Source organism: Salvia splendens, chromosome 10 (genome assembly GCF_004379255.2).
Source record: "Salvia splendens isolate huo1 chromosome 10, SspV2, whole genome shotgun sequence".
Taxonomy (NCBI): domain Eukaryota; kingdom Viridiplantae; phylum Streptophyta; class Magnoliopsida; order Lamiales; family Lamiaceae; genus Salvia; species Salvia splendens.
This window is the reverse complement of record NC_056041.1, coordinates 5176531-5198696: the sequence shown is the minus strand read 5'-3', so window position 1 is coordinate 5198696 and position 22166 is coordinate 5176531. Positions and strand designations below refer to the sequence as shown.

The 22166-nt window shown below is 37.1% G+C and overlaps 1 protein-coding gene and 1 long non-coding RNA gene across 2 annotated transcripts; one reads left to right on the top strand and one right to left on the bottom strand.

The window, feature by feature from the left end:
- Positions 1-5093: 5093 nt before the first annotated feature.
- Positions 5094-6803, top strand: LOC121751187. Its single transcript, XR_006040018.1, has 2 exons — positions 5094-5322; positions 6167-6803. It is a non-coding gene; the product is annotated as an uncharacterized LOC121751187 (long non-coding RNA).
- Positions 6804-12027: 5224 nt separating this feature from the next.
- LOC121751541 lies at positions 12028-19161 on the bottom strand. The gene is made up of 3 exons (XM_042146296.1): positions 18539-19161; positions 13725-16482; positions 12028-12216 (listed from the first exon to the last, which is right to left on the bottom strand). Exon 2 carries the CDS (start codon positions 15586-15588, stop codon positions 14128-14130), a length of 1461 nt encoding a protein of 486 aa, XP_042002230.1. The 5' UTR covers positions 15589-16482; positions 18539-19161; the 3' UTR covers positions 12028-12216; positions 13725-14127.
- Positions 19162-22166: the final 3005 nt, after the last annotated feature.

The following is a 22166-nucleotide window of genomic DNA, read 5'->3' as shown; positions in this document are numbered from 1 at the left end:
ATTGCCCAAGACTCCGTGTTAAATGGCAGCTTAACAGTTCAAGAATGATTAATCAAATGAGAATTTGCATCCATCAAAATCGTAAATTCCTAAATCCATTTTGTCATTAAGATAGAATTCAAATAATTAGAACTTCTATATCTTTAATGTGGTATTGTTGTATTAATCATTTGGTCGTGTCAGTCTTAATTGCAGGAACACAACACGTATGAAATTGCACAAATCTTAAAGTCGGATACAAAATCGAGAGTGGCTTGTAATTTGTGCATTTAGTGAAAATTATTTATTTATAAAATAATAACTCAGATTTTTAAATCCTATATAGATAACCATAAATTAGCAATAAAAATTCGAATGAATGATTTAGGATTGTATCATGACTCATGAGCTTAAGAAATCGAATTTTTACATAAAGTCTTTCTTTAAAAAAAAGTTGTAGTAGTAGCTTTTTAACTTTTTCGCCTTTACAAAAGAAGGAGAAAAGAATAATAGATTTATCTCTCTTGACATTATTGATGTTACTTATCGATAGATTATTGGACTTTGCCCACTTTTTAATAACAAAAACATAAATTAGTATCAAAGCTAATTGCAATAGTGCTCAAAGTTGCAATAACATCACCATCAATAACTAAGTAACTTTATTAAGGTTAGGTCGAGTTAGACTTCTAAGAAACGTGTCAAAATCAACCATGTTCTTTTTATTTAAGTTGTAAGTATGCTAACTTTATCTTGAAATCTTTTTTAATTTTCTATAACTTCAAAGACAAGTATACTTCTTGAGCAATTTTATGTTTAAAATTGGTGGTCGTTTCCTCCACACCCCAATTAAACTACAGTATAAATGTATAATACGTCACAATTTTTTTGGCAAAAATAAGAAGTTAAATAGTAGAAAACTGAAAAATAGTTTTTATATTTTTGAAACACAAAAAATTAATTTTTTAACTTATGCTTGATATGGGGTTTGTCTTTTTCGGAATATTTTATTTTTAGGGCTCCAAATTTATCACCAATAATTGTGTACCTATAAAAAAGTTGAACCGATAATCCAAGGAGAAAAGATAAAAAGAAATAGATAATCCAAGCGACAAGGTTGACATTTCGATTGATAATGTTTGATCAATGAATGTGTTTTTTTTATTCCAACTACTCCAATCTATATTTTTTCCTTTGCATCTTTTTACTAAAATTTTAAAAAACAATCGACTGTTGATATTAAAAAAAGAGTGAACTACAAATTTGGTCCCTGAACTATGCGTTTATCTCGCCGTTAGTCCATGGACTTTCAAAATATCACCAGACATCCCTGGACTAAGCGTTTATCTCAAAATTGGTCCTTTTTCACTCTTTCGTACCGAAAATACCCATTTGGGGGGTTTGGACAATTTTGTCTTTTTACACTTTAAATCTGATATTATTTCAGTGATATACTAAATATGATATTATTTCCAAATTATCATTCTTCTTCCCTTTTACTATCCTTCACTTTGTTTCGTTATTTCAATATTGGATTTAATTTTATAAAATTAAATTATAAATTTTGATTTTTAAATATCAATAAATTTTTATTAATTATTATATTTACTATTAAATAATAAAAATTAATAGTTTTAACCAATATTTGATAGTGTCTAATATTTAATCAATAAGGTACGACATCTCCTTAGTTTTAATTAATATTTAATAGTTTTAATCATAAATAGATCATATAACACGATTTATTCTGAGATAAATATGCATTTGTAAGAGTAATATAATTTTTGTTTATTAATTTGAAAACAATCAAAATTAACTAGAAAATTTCAACAAAAATTCTCCTATATCTAATTTTTAGCAGTATCAAATTTTTAGTCAACTTCATAATTTTTAATCACAAGCAATTATACAACCGAGCGAATGGCTAAATAGAATAGCAATTAGATTTAATTTTATAAAATTAAATTTTAATTTTGATTTTTAAATATCAATAATTTTTTTAATTAAAACTATTAATTCATGGACACTATAAATATTGAAACTATTAATTTGTGTTATTTAATATAATATTCAACTGAATTGGTTGAGCTAAATTTAGCCTTCGTTCGGTTATTATAATTGCTTGTGATTAAAAATTATGAAGTTGACTAAAAATTTATAATATAATTATATAAAATTAAATCTAATATTGAAATAAAGAAACAAAGTGAGGGATAGTAAAATGGAAGAAGAATGATAATTTGGAAATAATATCAGATTTAGTACATCACTGAAATAATATCAGATTTAAAGTGTAAAAAGACCAAATTGCCCAAACTCCCCAAAACCCCCCAAAATGGTATTTTCGGTACGAAGCAGTGAAAAAGGACCATTTTTGAGATAAACGCATAGTCCAGGGATGTCTGGCGATATTTTGAAAGTCCAGAGACTAACAGCGAGATAAACGCATAGTCCAGGGACCAAATTTGTGGTTCACTCATTAAAAAAATATCTACAAATTTAATTAAAGAATTACTTACTTGTCCAAACATTTTACATGTGTGCTATATATACTTTTCCAAGGACCATTCGCATTTATTTTTCATTAAGCAGGCTTTATAATTTAAAAAAAGATATTGCAACCACCATTAATTATGTATTAATAATCAGAAAAAAATACGAGGATACTAACATTAGTAAAACCAAATAAAAAAAAAATTAATCACATAAGCATAGGACTAAGTTAAATTAAGTTTTTAGTACCAAACATAACACAACATACATGGATTTATTTATTTGATTTCGGGTATTAATTTGCATCTTCTCCTATTAAAATAACGGCTTCATTTATGTTAATTATATACGGCTGCCAACATTACTAGTATTTCATACAAAAAGGATTAAAATAGCCTATTTTCCATATATATATATAAATACGATCTATTTCCATAAGAAGAAAACGGTAAAAAATGTTACTAAATGACAATGTGACATTAATTCATCTCGAAATCATTTGTGGTTAATATGTGAAAATATATGAAATCATTTGTTAGATATGTGATATTCTATACATCGATTATTACTGTGAAATTTTGCACATCAGTTATTAATGTTGTATTCTTTGATATTTGGTACGATAATATTCTGCATATTGTTGCTACATATACATAAATAAGTGACATTATTTGATATTGTTAATTTATGAAAATAGAAATTCAGAAGCAAGACATTATAATATCACGAGTAAGGTAAAAGGACAAATAACTTAAAAAATTTCGTACTAAGGTATGAATGCATTATTGGCTTGTAATAGCACATTCCATCCGATTTTTTATTTTCTACATTGAGTAACGACTTTTCCTATTTGGGGTAAAGCCAGGTTTATGAATATTAGCTCTTATGACATGTAGGAGTTTTGGGCTTGGTCGTTGCCATTGTTCTGTATTTTGGAATGCAGTTGTAATTTGATTTTTGAGCGAGCTAAATGAATTGTAGTATGTACTTTACGGTAATGCGTTATCTCATGAAACCTCTGATATTTTTAAAAAAAGTCTTGTTCATACAAAAGTCAAACTACTATATTGAAAATGGTTAAAAGATCACCTGTCGAATCGAAGAAACCTGTTCAAAGAGAACGCGTTAGTCATCACCAAGTCTATGGGAGTAAGATCCATATCACTTAGTAAGCATAATTTTGATATTTTTTTTTATTCTCTTATTTGCTAAGTGTGCATTTAACTATATAAATTTGGTTATTTGAATTCTAAAATAGATGGTCTCTACAACATTCTGGAGAGATTTTTGGTGTTGGAGTGTTGCTTCATCGACATTCCCCTTTAATCACATATATAATTATGCTTTTAATTTAATAATTAACTAAATACTACGTGTCTTATTTGTCTTATTTATGTTCATTAGAACTTCAAATCTATTGATTTTAAAATGCTAATTCTTCATTGTCGCGGCCTCGCGGCGGCCTCCCTGCGGCTGGCGACCCCCGAACCGGTTTGTCGGGTAGGCGTCTAGCCGTGGCGCACCCCACGGCGCCTTGTCGTTGTTGTAACGTTTCATGAGTTCAAAAGATGAAAGCACCAGTTGTTAAGGGTGTATCCTTTAACAAGCACCGGCGGTGAGTTTTGCTCGGCGGTGGAGATAAATTTCTGGCGGCCAACAGGCTCGGCGGACGATGGCGGAGTTTCGCGTTTCTGTGCGCGGGAGTCGCTCCCGTTGGGCAGATAACTCGGCAGCGGATTGAATACTCCGGTGTCCAATTAGGATCGGCGGAGGGAGTCCAAAATTAGGATTGGAAAACACACGTTTATCTTTGGGGAGAAAATAATAATTCATTGATTGAATAAAATGATAACAAGCTCTCCTATTTATAATACTAAAATACTACTAACCTAAAATAAAAAAACAAAGATATGGAAAAGATATGATGAAATAAAAGATAACTAAATAATTGTGATTTCGGATCGTATCAAATTGCTCTAATTTATTCTTAAAACATTGTTTCAGAAAATAAAGGTTTTTATTGTATTTATGTTTTCTAAATTAGGCGAGTCACTTATAATAAAACAAAAGGAGTAATTATCTTACATATTTCATGCAAACGTAACTAGTTAGTAGAGAGACAGAACTTCCACATTCCATGAGCTTTAATTTTTTGCCAAATTAACAATTGAATCGTCACATCTGGTTATATTAATGATATATGTGCATTAATCACACACTTTCTAAACACTTCAACAACAAAAGGAGTAATTAATATTTCTGGACTTTGATCACTCTATGATTAATATAACTAATTGTTTGCAATTTTTTTTAACAAGAAAACATATGGAGTACTAAGTACTAACTGTAAATTCATCACGTGGCAGTCACCATGTGGGTGCATTTTCGTCACAAGAGTAGGTGCTCTAATTTGATCAACCAACACTTTATAAACATCTTAAAAATAAAATCCCTTTCTTTAATGCTATAAACAAAAATATACTGTATAAAATTAATTTTAAAAATAATTTAACAATTTATGATCTTTGAGCGCATTATAGTATATTATTAGAGATATGTAATATATAATCTTAATTAGCCAAACACTCCAAAAACTAGACGTAAATTTACAAAGCCGTGAAGGTAAAAGACGAATCTGCCCCTGACGTACAGTTTAGTAATTAGGTCTACGATATTTGCATCTGCGATAGAGATTTTGATGAAACAGAAAACAACAGAGAGAGAGAGAGAGAGACAGAAGAGCGAGAATATAGCTTCTCTCTCTAAACTCACCTCCGAGAGTCCGAGAGAAAATCTGTAGTTCCTGCTTCCTAGGGCACTCGCTCCTGAACTCTAACGTGAGAAAAATTGGTAGCTTCTCCTTCTTCCTCTGATTTTTCATGTTTTTTGCTGTGATTATACATGTATTTATGGAGTACAAATTTTTTTTTTCGATCGGTTTGATAGTTTTAGTTTTTGCTTCGGTGTATGACGTCTGGATCTGTATTTTGCCTTTCGCCGTCGTAATTTATGCACTGAAAATTTTGTTTCATGCGATTTCATGTTTTTTTTTCTTTCTGGATTTACGTGTGTGTGTAATTTGCCTAGGTTTTTTAGTTTTGGTTCGTTCTTCGGTATATGATGCTTGGATCTGTATATTTCCTTTCGTCGTCGTCGTGATTTTTGAACCGGAAGAGTTTTTTATATTTTATTTTTTTGTGTGTTGCTTTCGTCGTTTGCGTGAACATGAGAGTGAATTTTGAAGCGGAATAGCTTTTTTTCCATTATTTTGCAACGGGAATGGCTGTTTATGTGGATTGGTGTTTTCTCTGTCTTAGATATTTTGTTTTTTTTGGCCTTGATATAGCAACTGTATTTCACGTACTATATATAGTTTCTGCAAACCCGTCGTCTCCATGGCAGTCTTTACGTTTTTTATTCCATTTTTCCATTTCTGGCATGTTTCTCTCTCTTCTGGTTTTCTTTTCTGTTTCTCTCCTTTGACTGAAGAAATTTTCTTGTTATTTTCTATCTCAGTTAACATATATCTGTTGAATGCCTGGATCAATTACAAAATTCGTTGAATTGGCTGATTTAGAATTGAGTCGAAAAATGGTGTATCAAGATGGAATTGCACTGTGATTGTTGCAACATTTGAAGGGAACCAAATACCCAATTTGTGCTTTCATTTATTAACAACTTCTATTGAATTCAGGAAATGGACCCCAACCCCAACCCCGACCTATCTTCCCAAGGCTCCCTCGGCTCTATGTCAGCCGGGGGCGTCTCCACCGACACGCCAAAGACAGTTTTGGAAACGCCACGGGACCCCATAGACGACTTCCACTCGTCGGGTTCGGAGCCTACCGACAACAACTCATCTCGAGTTTCCGTGGACACTATCCCGGCGGTGGGAGGGGCATTGGCAGACGCTGTGGGGGTGCACTTTGTTAAAACGGTGAAGGCTCACTCGATGGTTTTGAAAATTTTTCCAAAAGAGCGACCGCCTACGTCCACGACCTGATGATGAATGAGGGACTTCAATTCGGAATTTATCCGCCGCCAGCACGTGGAGGAGATGACGCAGGAGTCGGCGGATCCTGGATCAGGCGCGGACTCGGCGTCGAAGAGTGAGGCTTTGGAGCGCACCTTGAAGCGGAAGGAGCGTGACACTGACAACTGATCAGCAACTATGTTATCTTTTATTAGGATTTTCTGGGTGTTTGACTGCATGACTGAGCAACTATGTTTTCTTTTATTAGGATTTTCTGGGTGTTTGTTTGACTGCATGACTGAATGCATTTGTCTTGGTATTTGAAAGTTTCCTTAAAATTTCATGCATGAGTTATGCACTTTGGATGGATGTTTATCAGCAGAGTTGTTCTTGATGCTGAGTTATGAAAATGTTTTTACTTTTTCAGAGTAATGGAATAGGAAAAAACCTGTGGCATGGATTTGCTATAGATAATTACACCTTCATAGGATGTTTACGTTTTATGTTTAGCTTATATAGGTTGATATATTGTTTATAAAGATGGATTGGAACTTTGGGATAGATATCCAAGGTGATGCAAGCTCGGTTTGTTGTTGACACCAACCTACTTGGTTAACCAATTGAAACCGAGATGGGCGACAGAATGCGAATCGAATTTAGTAGATGCTCGCTCTTTTTATACTCCCTCCGTCCCCCATTAGGAGTAGCACTTTGACCGGGCATGAATTTTAAGAAATGTAAATGGAAGTTGGTTGAAAATAAACTTCAAAGATAAGTATACTTCTTGAACAATTTTATATTTAAAATGTTGGAATATAGGAAATATATTGGAGAAGTATTTTAGTTTGGAGGAAATATTTGAGGGGACAATGGGTGGAATATGTGGGAAATGTTTTAGGAGAAATTGGTGATGTGGGAAAACAAGGGAACACTCTTTATTTCTCAAATTCTCTCAACCTCTCAACTTTTTCAACTTATACAAAATGTTACAACTCACCCCTATTTATAGGCATCACAACTCATTCTAGAATTCTCTACTTAATTCTTTTTATATTCTAAATATCTAGAATTTTCTCCTAAAATATCTAGATTATTTTAATGCCTACTAATTCTAGAGAATTCTATATAATATCTATTCTAGAGAATTCTTGATAATATCTAGATATTTATCATATCTAGATAGTTCTACTACAAAATCAAGTTTAATTATTTTATTCCAACACCCCCTCTTAAACTTGATTTGTCATTCCGAGCAATGTCCTGATCTTGATAAAGTCTTCATGATTGAGTGGCTTTGTGAAAATATCGGCAACTTGATCCTGCGATTTCACATACTCGACTTGAATCTCTTGATTTGCAATGCATTCTCTTATGTAGTGGTAGCGGGTGTCGATGTGCTTGCTTCGGTTGTGGAATACTGGATTTTTGGAGAGCGCAATGGCCGACTTGTTATCCACACAAATAGTTGTTGGCTCCTTTTGTGGCCACCCGAGCTCCGATAGTAAACTCTTGAGCCAAATTGTATGACAAACACTGAAGGTGGCAGCCACATATTCGGCTTCGCAGGTTGATAATGTGACAATGGGCTGCTTTTTAGACATCCAAGTGAAGGCAGTGTCTCCCATATAGAACACATATCCACTTGTACTCTTTCGGTCATCAGTGTCTCCAGCCCAATCACTATCACTGTAGCCAACAAGTCTATAATCATTAGTAGCTGAATATAATAGGCCATAGTCGATCGTACCTTTGATATATCGGAGTATTCTCTTCGCTGCCTTGAAGTGGGTAGTGGTTGGATTCTCCATGTAGCGACTTACGAGCCCTGTAGCGTACAATATATCCGGCCTTGTGCAAGTTAAGTACCGTAGGCTTCCAATCAAGCTCTTGTATAGTGTCGGATCCACCTTTTCTCCTTTGTCGTTCTTAGATAGCTTGACCCCGCACTCTACCGGTGTATTGATTGATTTGCAATCCTCCATTTTGAACTTCTTCAGGATCTCCTTTGCATAGTGTTCTTGTGTGATGAATATTCCATCTTCGCGTTGCTTTACCTCCACTCCGAGGTAGTATGCCATCAGCCCGATGTCTGTCATCTCGAATTCTTCAGTCATGGCCTGCTTGAATTCCTTGAACATGCTTGGATTGTTTCCTGTGAAAATGAGATCATCCACATACAAGCACACTATTAAGATATCATTTCCTTTACTTTTCACATAGAGCGCATGCTCATGTGGGCATTTGATGAAGCCGTTATCTTCAAGATATTTGTCGATCCTGGTATTCCATGCTCTCGGTGCTTGCTTTAGCCCGTACAAAGCTTTCTTCAACCTCAAAACTTTGTCTTCTTGCCCATTCACCACATAACCTTCAGGTTGCTTGATGTAGACTTCTTTATCAAGAAATCCATTCAAGAAAGCCGACTTCACATCCATTTGATATATCTTCCATCTATTTTGAGCTGCAAGAGAGAGTATTAGTCTAATAGTTTCTAATCGAGCGACAGGAGCAAATACCTCGTCATAGTCGATTCCAGCTCTTTGGCTATATCCTTTGGCGACGAGTCTTGCTTTATATCTTTCAACTTCACCATTGGAATTCTTCTTAATTTTATATACCCACTTAACTCCAATGGCCTTGTGTCCCTTTGGTAGTGTCACCAACTCCCACGTATCATTCTTCTCTATAGCCTTAATCTCTTCATCCATTGCGACTCGCCAATTTTTACTTTCTGCAGCTTCTTCATAGTTGACTGGTTCACAATTAGCAAATAAACAGAATAAGGTAAGATCTTCTAACCTTTCAGTGTCGTTATACACTTCAGCCAAATTTCGTGCGCGTTGTGTGGCTCTTTCGTTCAAGAAAGATGGCGGCGAGCCTCCAACAGATGTAGTAGGAGATGCAGGTGGAGTTGTTTGTTCTTGTTGCTCCTTTCTTATTTGCTCGTCTATTCTTGGATCTCCAAATGGAGGTATGGAAGTGGTGTCATTGTCCGAGCCGAAATCCCATACTCCTTCTTCATCGAACTCCACGTCTCGGCTAATCATTGTTTTCTGCGAAGTTGGATCATATAGCTTATAGCCTTTAGTGTTAGAGTCGTACCCGATGAAGATGAATGGCTTGCTTTTGTCATCGAGTTTACTCCTCGTTTGATCCGGTACGTGTGCATAGGCTTTGCTCCCGAACACTCTTAAGTGTGCGATCCCTGGTTTTCTTCCGTTCCAAGCTTCTTGAGGAGTCATTCCCCACACACTTCTAGTTGGAGACCGATTAGACAGGTATACAGCGCACGCCACCGCTTCTGCCCATAGCTCCTTGGGCAAATTCTTCGTCTTTAGCATACTCCGAGTCATCTCAACGATAGTCCTGTTCTTTCGTTCGGCCACTCCATTCTGCTGGGGGGATCTTGGAACCGTTAATTGCCGCCGAATTCCTCTTTCTTTACAAAATTCTTGAAACTCCCCGGATGTGAATTCTCCACCTCGATCGGTCCTCAATGCTTTGATCTCTAGACCGCTTTCCTTTTCTACGGCAGCCTTGAACCTCTTGAATGCATCAAATGCTTCTGATTTCTGCTTCAAGAAATATACCCACGTCTTTCTTGAAAAATCATCGATAAATAGTAGGAAATAATTATTTTTACCGAGGGAACTTGGCTTGATTGGTCCACACACGTCTGCATGGATTAGCTCCAATGGTTTCTGAGCTCTCGAACTTGACTCCTTTGGGAATGGCTTTCTGAAGTGCTTCCCAACTAAGCATCCTTCACAGAGTTGATTGGGGTGCTTGATGGGCGGTAATCCTCGTACCATTTCTTTATTTGATAGCAATTTTAAGCTACCAAAATTTAGGTGCCCAAATCGAAGATGCCACAACCAAGACTTATCTTTGTAGCATGCTTGAAGACACTTCACCGCATCATTTTGCACATTTAATAAAAATATTCTATTCTTGGACATTGGCACTTGGGCGATCAAATTATTTTTGCCATCTCTTATTGAAAGGCTATAATCCTCCATATGAATATTATAACATTTCTCTAAGAGTTGTCCAAGACTCAGAATATTATTTTTCATATTGGGCACGTAATATACGTTAGAAATAAAATCATGAGCTCCATTCTTCAAACGAATTAGTATCTTGCCTTTCCCTTTAACTGGAATTTTAGATTCATCACCAAAGGAGACGTTACCACTTACTGATTCATCAAGCTCCACGAACATGCTTCTGTTCCCGCACATATGATTGCTCGCTCCTGTGTCGAGGTACCACGTATCATCTTTTCTCCCAGCTTCTCCTTTATAAGCTAGAAGGACACAACCATTTTCTTCATTCGTATTCTCCACGTAATTAGCCTTCTCTTCAACTTTTGATTTTGCATCTCTGCACTCGGAAGCATAGTGCCCATATCTATGACAATTGTAACACTTTATTGAAGATTTATCGTACCTCGACTGTGGGGAACTCCTTCCTCGTCCCTGACTCAACTTTATTTTACCCAAATAATACCCGCAAGTGTACGGGGTTATCGTAGCAAATAGCAAGCAAGAGTATATCGTATCCCACAGAGACAATAAAGTGTAAACCTAAGTACCACGAACAAATTTCAACTACTATCCAGACAATCAGAAAATTTGGTTTTGAAACTAACAACTACTAAAAGCATGTAAATTCAGAGAATAAAATAGAACAAATAAACAAGAGAGTGATAAAGCAAGTTGTGTAGATGATGGAGAAATATGCAGAATTCAAGGATCCGATGCACAACTCATAGCTTAACCCAATTAAAATCAATTTACCATTTAAAGTCTCTAGAATTGTTGAATCAATCACAATTGTAGATTAAACCCCCTCCCGAGGTGAGAAATCTGTAGATTAGGTGTAATAAGTGAAGTCCCCTTCTAAATCTTAGACCTAACTCCCAAAGGTTTGATTAGATTAAAGATCCCACTCATAATCTCAACTCTCCCGAGTTTTATTGAATTAAGGTGTGAATTATTCTTCTTTCAAGATTAAATATTTCATCTCCCGATTACTCTAAGAAATCCTAACACTCCCAATTGGTGATCAAGCAATTGATAGGAAAAAGCACAAGAATAATTCAAACAATTACAAGAGCAAGATAAAAACGAAATTAATTGGATTAAAACTATGAATCAATGCATCTTCACCAAGAATTCTACATAAAAGGTTTAGTTACTCATGTTCAAGGTAGATAACAAAAAGAAACTAAGAAAAACAAGGGAAACCATGATACAGATTACAATTGGCGGAGGAATTGAAGCTTGAATCTTCAATCTTCTTCCAAGAGTGCTTCCTAGAGAGAGAGTGTGTGTTTTTGCGACTTGGAAAAAATGAATTTTCGTTGCCCTAGCTTCTCTCGTTTATTTTTCCTTCAGAAAAATCGCGTCTGGGCTAAAAATCGTCAGTCAGACGGACCCGGCCGGGTGGAATTATTGCACATAAAATCCACCCGGTCGGGTAGAAGTCTCTGGACTCTTTGTGAACAAAATTGGCCACCCGGCCGGGTGGAATTATTGCACATAAAATTCACCCGGCCGGGTAGTTCCCGGCAGGCCGCGCGGCTTTCGTAGATCGGCCATATCTCTTTCATCCGAACTCCGATTGGGGCGTGTGAGGTACCCACGCGAAGCTCTTTCGATGATGAAGACAATGGTACTCTCAAAATAGGAATTGGACCCATCTTGATAGACAGATTAACGTTTGAATCAGACCCCAGTCACGGCTTGGTTCATTTTGACCCTTTTTACCTATTTTAACTTCAAACACTAGATAAACTCATCAAAGCACCTTTATAGTGAAATATGGACATAAACTCTAAGATAATGCAACGAAAGCACACAAATGATCATGTTTAATGTCCAATAAAACAGTTAAAATCCGAGTTTATCAACTCCCCCAAACTTAATCACGTGTTTGTCCTCAAACAAGAAGCAGACAACAATCAAATATAAACTCGTACACATAAGTTGGATCTCATCATTGCCTCAGTTAATAAACAATAGCATGCATCAATAACTTCACACACATGTAAACCAACTGATCATTGCTTCAAGTTACTAACACGTATGCAACCTTGTCAATTTGCCCTCACAAGATAGATATGTAGTGTAATTCTCTCACTCTCAAAGTGTATAGGTAAAATACAAGCTCTCAAATCAATCAATCATGCATAGTTTACCACAGGCTTGCTCGAAATCTAACCTCTCCTCTACTATTTTGTGACTATAAATCAAGGATCTGAAAGGTCTTATTTGCAGGTTGTAATGTAGGCTTTTTGGTTAGGTGAGGAAAATTTGGCCAAAGTGACTTATAATCCCTTTCGAAACTATAATAACTTCGTTCTTTAAACAACTCAACCCCTCAGTAGTCTTTATAGACTCTTCTCATCTACCAATTCTCCCCCAAACTTTGTTTCTTACGCACTTCTAGACTTCGTCTAGCTTATACCCCCTCTAGGCTTCGCCTAGCTTATACCACCAAATTATCTTTTTTTTTTACAACTCTTTCTTTTTCACAACTAAAAGCATACATCCACTTTCCCAAAGATATTCAAGCCAATACTTCATCTTTAAACTCTTCTTATCATCCAAAAGTGTTCTTGTCTCCCAAACTTATTTTCAAGCATATATACAACCCCAAGTTATCAAATAATAGGCTATTAGGCTCAAACATGGCTAACAAATGATTATGATTTTTATTTTAGGGTGAAAGTAAAGACAAGGCTAGAACGGATGGCCTAACGTCACTTCCTAAATCTATACTCACTATGCAGACTCAAGGAAGATCGCGAGCAAGTTCTAGAAACATATAACACAATGACGATAATCACACATTTAGAAATATATAGGCTCAAGTCTCACAGGGTTATGGCAAAAGACAATGCAACGAGCAATTCACTTTAGGCAAATCACAATAAGGACATACAAGCATGCTCGGTCATATCAACAAGTTTTCACAAACATTTTAGCATAAAGCATCATTAGCAACTCATCCAACAAACATGCTTGAATTCAATTCAAATTGCTCCGACCCCATTCAGTTTCATCCAAGTCAATTAAAATCCTAAGCAAAAATTTTAAAACTGCCCAAAAATAACATGAAAACAATAAACATGCTCATAGGTTCACCATCCACCATATCACCCCCCCAAACTTATTCAAAGCTACACAAAGAAATAAGTTTGAAACGTTGGTGGAGAGGTGATGCCTACTGAGCAAACACACTAAAAGAAATACATAAAACAATAAAAAGATACCTTCCATGGGTTGCCTCCCATGCAGCGCACCTTTTTATCGTCGTGTGCCCGACGTCTTCAAATATCAACCGAGATCCCCTTTCATCCCAGAGTCGCCTCCAGGTGATCGTTTGGCTCCTCCTCCATGAGGAAATAGATCGTTCCAAGTCTTGGTGAGCCACCACTTTTCAGGCTCTCTCGAGATAGGCTCCTTCAGTGTTGGAGCAGTTATCTTTCTTCCATTGACAGCAGTTGGTATTTTACCCCCCATCCTAGGGGGTTCAGTAGTGATCACCGCGTACACCGATGAAGGGCGACTATGGTCTGCATCGATCCATGCTATTGGCTCCGAGTTAGTGGAAACCATTATCTCCATGTGAAGCTCATAAAAGTCTTTCTGCTTCACTTTTCTGACTGCACTCGATCATCCTTCTTCAGTAATCACTTGGTGCTTCAGACGCACCACCTTGCACTCCTCAATTCTTCCATCCATGCTTCTCGGTTTGTGGGAAAACGTTTGACTTTCTTCTCCCATGAAGATTGTCAACTCTCCATTTTTCACGTTTATATTTGCCTCAGCAGTGGCAAGGAAGGGACGTCCTAGCAGTAGGGGGACTCTTTTGTCTTCTTCCATGTCCAAGACCATAAAGTCGACGGGAAAAATAAATTCCCCGACCTTAATCAGTAGGTCTTCCACGATGCCCTCTGGATACGCGACAGATCTGTCCGCCATCTGTAGTGTGGCTGAGGTGGGCTTCAAAGTACCGATGTTCAGTTGCTTGAACACTGATAGTGGCATTAGATTAATGCTCGCGCCTAGATCGCAGAGAGCATTCTCCACCTTATAGCCCCCAATGAGGCAGTCGACAGTGAAACTTCCAGGGTCCTTCAGCTTGGCAGGCAGTTTCCTTTGCAGCAGAGCACTGCAATTTTCAGTTAGATCAATAGTATCAACCTGCCCCCAACTGGTCTTCTGGGCTATCACCTCCTTCAGAAACTTAGCATACTTAGGCATCTGCTGCAGTGCCTCGATCAAAGGAATGTTCACATGCACCTTTCTGAAGATGTCCAGAAATCGAGTGAACTGATCATCTTTCTTCTTCTTCTGATTCAGTACCTGCGGGAATGGCACCTTTACTCCAGAAGTGGTGCCAGTATTATCTTTTTCAGCCTCATTTTTCTTCTCTGCCGCGGCAGCCTTAGGCTCAAGAATAGCGTCCTTCGTGGTCTCAGGCAGAGATGGACCTTCATACGTCTTGCCATTCCTCAGATGGATGGCCATACATCCTTTGGGATTTATGATGGTGTTCGAAGGGAATTTTCCCGGTTGAGTAATAGTACTCACAGTCTGGGAAATCTGGCTGATCTGTATGTCGATGTTCTTCAGATGAGTGGCCATACATTGCACATCTGTCTCAACCTTCTCCATCCTTTGATTGTTATGCTCCATGAGCTTGTTGGTCTGTAGCATGAAAGACTTGAGTATGTCTTCTGTGGTCATCTTCTTTGGATCATTAATCACTCCATCAGTGACTGTGAACCCTGGGGGTGGTTGCAGAGCATTATTGGGGTTCCCATACGAGAGATTGGGATGCCCCTTGTTCCCGTACTGATTATATCCTCCACCATGAAAGTTGGGGCGTGAATTATTGTAGTACCCGTTGTTGCCCCCTTGATTCACATAGTTCACGTCCTCCATACTTCCTTGGGGATCTTGAGACGGTTTCCCCATTATCATGCAATCAAATTTCATGGTCAACGCATCCAACTTGTCGGACAGGGCACTCATATGATCATGATTTGTAGTAGAAGCCACCCTATGTGCCTTACTCCTTTCGTTGCTCCATCCTTCGTCGTTAGATGCGAGCTCCTCAATCACTTCCATGGCTTCATTCACTCCTTTCTTGAGAAAATTGCCGCCTGAGCTCAAGTTCAACTCTCGTTGTGCTTCAGGCACGCATCCCTTGTAATGACTTGATTTGTTGGGGTTAACCCATGGTTGGGACACCGTTTCATCAAAGCTTTAAACCTCCCCCATGCGTCTCTTTTGTTCTCTGCAGGAGTCATCTGAAAGGCAATGATCTCGTGTTGCCTCTTTATAGCTTCACTAGGGGGATAGAATTTCTCCAAGAATTTTTCCACCATAGCATCCCATGTTCTAATTGATCCTGGCTCCAAACTCTCCAACCAATCCTTTGCTGAATCCTCTAAAGAGAAAGGAAACAGCCTTAGTCGAACCTGCTCATCTGTCACTCCATTCATCTTTGTTGTGTTGCAAATCTGAATGAATTTGGTGATATGCTTGTTAGGGTCATCTGTGGATTTGCCCCTAAAAGCAATGTTCTCCGCCATCTGAATCAGTCCTCTTTTCAGCTCAAAAGTATTGGCCGTGATGTTGCTATGGACGGTTGGATTTGCCTGGCCTTGGTATACATATTGATTCTGCACAGGCACAGGTGGTCCACGGTTGACCTGTTGACGCAACTCCTCCAGCTGTCGTAGAAGCTCAGCATAATTGGGAGGAGGAGGTGGTGGACCGTTGTTACCCCCTTCGTACTCCATCAGACTAGGAGAGACGGGATCAAACAGAATATGGTCCTGAACTGGTGATCGTATGGGTGAAACGTCCCTTTGAACTGAGGATGCTCCTATGCGGTTAGGCGAAGAAGCTTGAATTTTCTGTATGAGTCTCCTATAGGCGTTCCTATTCCGGTTTGTTGCTTCGATCTCAGGATCGAAAGGTTCTAGAGGCAAGCCTTTAGAACGTGTGTGCATACACCTGAACAAGAAACACAAATGCGAGAACTCAAAAAAATTAAAAGAAAAATAAAGCAGTAAAATCTGAAGTAGTAATCTTAATTATTATCACGATATCAAGCTATATAACACAAAATTATCCCCGGCAACGGCGCCAAAAACTTGACTCAACTTTATTTTACCCAAATAATACCCGCAAGTGTACGGGGTTATCGTAGCAAATAGCAAGCAAGAGTATATCGTATCCCACAGAGACAATAAAGTGTAAACCTAAGTACCACGAACAAATTTCAACTACTATCCAGACAATCAGGAAATTTGGTTTTGAAACTAACAACTACTAAAAGCATGTAAATTCAGAGAATAAAATAGAACAAATAAACAAGAGAGTGATAAAGCAAGTTGTGTAGATGATGGAGAAATATGCAGAATTCAAGGATCCGATGCACAACTCATAGCTTAACCCAATTAAAACCAATTTACCATTTAAAGTCTCTAGAATTGTTGAATCAATCACAATTGTAGATTAAACCCCCTCCCGAGGTGAGAAATCTGTAGATTAGGTGTAATAAGTGAAGTCCCCTTCTAAATCTTAGACCTAACTCCCAAAGGTTTGATTAGATTAAAGATCCCACTCATAATCTCAACTCTCCCGAGTTTTATTGAATTAAGGTGTGAATTATTCTTCTTTCAAGATTAAATATTTCATCTCCCGATTACTCTAAGAAATCCTAACACTCCCAATTGGTGATCAAGCAATTGATAGGAAAAAGCACAAGAATAATTCAAACAATTACAAGAGCAAGATAAAAACGAAATTAATTGGATTAAAACTATGAATCAATGCATCTTCACCAAGAATTCTACATAAAAGGTTTAGTTACTCATGTTCAAGGTAGATAACAAAAAGAAACTAAGAAAAACAAGGGAAACCATGATACGGATTACAATTGGCGGAGGAATTGAAGCTTGAATCTCCAATCTTCTTCCAAGAGTGCTTCCTAGAGAGAGAGTGTGTGTTTTTGCGGCTTGGAAAGAATGAATTTTCGTTGCCCTAGCTTCTCTCGTTTATTTTTCCTTCAGAAAAATCGCGTCTGGGCTAAAAATCGTCAGTCAGACGGACCCGGCCGGGTGGAATTATTGCACATAAAATCCACCCGGTCGGGTAGAAGTCTCTGGACTCTTTGTGAACAAAATTGGCCACCCGGCCGGGTGGAATTATTGCACATAAAATTCACCCGGCCGGGTAGCTCCCGGCAGGCCGCGCGACTTTCGTAGATCGGCCATATCTCTTTCATCCGAACTCCGATTGGGGCGTGTGAGGTACCCACGCGAAGCTCTTTCGATGATGAAGACAATGGTCTCTCAAAATAGGAATTGGACCCCATCTTGATAGACAGATTAACGTTTGAATCAGACCCCAGTCACGGCTTGGTTCATTTTGACCCTTTTTACCTATTTTAACTTCAAACACTAGATAAACTCATCAAAGCACCTTTATAGTGAAATATGGACATAAACTCTAAGATAATGCAACGAAAGCACACAAATGATCATGTTTAATGTCCAATAAAACAGTTAAAATCCGAGTTTATCAGTCCCTTATTTGGGAACTCCTTTCTTTCTTCATTGTTCGAAAAATATCCTCGTCCACATCCACGAGCATATCCTCGGCCACGACCGCGCTCTTGTCTTTGTCCGCGACCTCTTCCTTGTCGACCACCACCACTGCCCGAACTTTCTTCTTTCTCCTTTGGGCTCACTTGCAACTTTAAAAGTTGCTCCACAATTTCCTGTTTCTTCTTTTGTTTCTCCTCATATGCTTGTAGCGATCCCAATAAGTGATCGATACTCATTTCCTCTAAATCTTTTGTTTCTTCAATTGTAACTACTATATGCTCAAAATTAGGAGTTAGAGAACGCAATATTTTTTCCATAATTCTAACATCCTCCAATTTTTCACCATTTCTTTTCATTTGATTTGACACCGCCAAGACTCTTGAGAAGTAATCCGATATTGATTCGGACTCTTTCATATGCAAAGATTCAAATTCTCCTCTTAAAGTTTGGAGACGTACCTTCTTTACTCGATCCGCTCCAATACACGAGATTTGGAGCTTCTTCCACGCTTCTTTGGCGGTGCTTGCACTCGAGATCTTCTCGAAATCGTCGTCCCCTAGAGCTTGGTAGATGAGATAGAGAGCCTTCTTGTCTCTCTTTCTCGCATCTCGCAATCTATCCCTTTGTTATTGGGATAGAGCGGTCTCATCTTGTGGCTCCTCATAGCCACTCTCCACGATCTCCCAAACGTCATGGGCTCCCAATAACGCTTTCATCTTAATACTCCAATTATCGAAATTGCTCTTATTGAGCATGGGGACTTGGAACGACGGCAAGTTAGCCATGCTATAGGTAGGAACTTATGGCTCTGGTACCACTTTGTTGGAATATAGGAAATATATTGGAGAAGTATTTTAGTTTGGAGGAAATATTTGAGGGGACAATGGGTGGAATATGTGGGAAATATTTTAGGAGAAATTGGTGATGTGGGAAAACAAGGGAACACTCTTTATTTCTCAAATTCTCTCAACCTCTCAACTTTTTCAACTTATACAAAATGTTACAACTCACCCCTATTTATAGGCATCACAACTCATTCTAGAATTCTCTACTTAATTCTTTTTATATTCTAAATATCTAGAATTTTCTCCTAAAATATCTAGATTATTTTAATGCCTACTAATTCTAGAGAATACTACATAATATCTATTCTAGAGAATTCTTGATAATATCTAGATATTTATCATATCTAGATAGTTCTACTACAAAATCAAGTTTAATTATTTTATTCCAACATAAAATTGGCGGTCGTTTTCCTCCACAAACCCTAAACTACAGTATAACACACACTTTACAATATTTTTTTGGCAAAAATAAGAAGTTTTTAAAGAGAAAACAGAAAAATATTTTTTATATTTTTGAAACACAAAAATTATTTTTTTTAATTTATGCTTGATATGGGGGTTGTCTTTTTCGGAATATTTTATTTTTAGTGGCTCCAAATTTATCACCAATAATTTTGTACCTATAAAAAAAGTTGAACAAATAATCCAAGGAGAAAAGATTAAAAAAAAAAGTCAAGGTTGATATTTTGATTGATAATGTTGATCAATGAATGTTTTTTATTTATTTATTCCAACTACTCCAATTTATTTTTTTTCCTTTACATTTTTTCACTAAAATTTCAAAAACAATCGACTGTTGATATTAAAAAAATATATCTTTAAATTTAATTAAAAAATTACTTACTTGTCCCAAACATGTTACATGTGTACTATTATATACTTTTCCTAGGACCATTCACATTTATTTTTCATTAAGAAGGCTCTATACTTTAAAAAAAGATATTGCAACCACCGTTAAATATGTATTAATAATCAGTAAAAAATACGAGGCATATATACTAACATTAGAAAAACCAAATTAAAATAAAAAATAATCACATAAGCATAGGACTAAGTTAAATTAAGTTTTAGTAATAAACATAACACAACATAACGACATGGATTTATTTATTTGATTTCGGGTATTACTAATATGTATCTTCTCCTACTAAAATAACATTGCTTCAAAAACTTCCACATCAATTAAAAAACGGCTTCATTTATGTTAATTCTATGCGGTTGCCAACATTACTATTTCATACAAACAGGATTAAAATAGCCTATTTTCCATATATAAAAATACGATCTATTTCCAAAAGAAGAAAACGGTAAAAAAATGTTACTAAATGACAATGTGACATTAATTCATCTCGAAATATTTAAACATACGTTTCTGGATTAAAGTTGAAACTCATCAATTTAAAAATTGATCAAATTTGTCCACCTACCCAAACAGAGAATCTATTCAAAACATAATACAGCGAAATATAGGAATGTGGGATTGAATGTCACAAAAATTTCAAATTTGTAATATAATCCCAAAATAAAGAAAAAAATTGAACTGCTAATTTAATCTGATTTTGCTAATGAGATTAGATTTATCCAAGTGTGTACTGATTTAGCAATATCCGATTTTCCTATTAATATGGATTGGGATCTAAAAATCAGATAGAATTGAAAATTCAATCTTGTGTTGAATCAAATTTCAATATATGGAAATATAGTAGGAGTTTAAAATAAAAAATCTGAAATACAGCCAAAGATATTAACTAGACATGCCCACGGTTCGTAAACCGGCGGTTTCGGTTCGGAACCGCCGGTTCCGGTTTCGAGAAATGTGGAACCGGAACCGAACCGTGAGGCAATTTCACGGTTCCGGTTTCGGTTCGAAAACCGGTGGTTCCGGTTTCGGTTCGAAAACTGGCGGTTCTCCGGCGGTTTTTTACGGTTCCGAACCGGCGGTTTTTCGCGGTTCCAGCTAGATTTCACGGTTTTCCGACGGTTTTTCACTGTTCCGGTTTGGAACCGTCCAGAACCGGCGGTTCCGGCACGGTTTCGGTTCGTAAAATTTAGAACCAGAACCGGCCCTCGGTTCAAAATATGGTGGTTTCGGTTCAGCGGTTAACCGCCTGAACCAAAAACCTTGGGCATCTCTAATATTAACTAAGCTTGCAAATATCCAGAAGAGAAAAAGGAAAAGTAAAAGAGTAAACGATAATAATTTGAGAGAGAGAGAGAGAATATTGTAAAATACAAAGACAGCAAAATCAGTCTCTGGGTTTTGCTCGTTTCTCCATTTCTTATTCTTCTTCCAAACCACTCCCACCCACCACCGATCTCCGCCGCCCCCGCTGCCCGCCGCCGGGGGAAATCCGTGGATTATCTCTTAAACAAAAAGGCAAGTCTTTTTTCCCAACGCAGGAAGGTTTCAACTGGAATTCAACTGTTTGAATGAGTTGTTGCGCTTAAAGCTCGATTTTTGGGCGTTTTCTTGCAATTACCAGTTATATTGTTTCTGGGTTTTTGTTGTGGGGCTTGATCGGATTATTCTGGATGTGGATTGGCTTGATTCATTTTAAATTTTCAATTGCGGGGCGTAGAAGTTCAATGTGAATTGCATTTGGGGGTTTTCTAAATGGTTGACTAGCTTCTCTTTTGGTGTGATCCAGTTGAGCTTTTTATTTTGGACTGGAAATAGGAATGGCCAATTTTGTATTCAGCTAGGAAGAAAACGCAATATTTTTTTGCTATAGTGGAATCAGGTCCTATGCTGGTTTGTCCTTGCTGTATGTAGTCAACAGGGTTCAGTGTATTTTCTTTTGATTTCTCAAAATGTTTGAAAAAGTCAGAATTTGCGATTTCTCTATTGATTGAATCATGTAGCTGGACTGGGATTTGGTTCACCCAGAATTTGCAATTGCTCTATGAGGTTATAGTGTTGTTGCAGTGGAGTAGCTGGGCGGTTATTATGGTGAACCCAAAATTTGCAACTGCTCTACGAAGTTATAGTGTTGATTACATCGTGTAGCTGAGCGGCAATTTTGGTTCACCTGGGCACATGTTTGTCTGATCTTTTGGACATATATACATGTAGTTATGTTATATATGTTGTTACTTGTATCTTTTCATTTAACTACAAGTACAAGAAGAGCTCAGAGTTGTCTTAGTGCATTGCAAAAGTGGGATTTGAGCAACTGATTTTATTATTCGGCTGTTCTTCTTTCGCCTGTATTACCTAGTCGTGACCTAGTTTTCCTTCGAT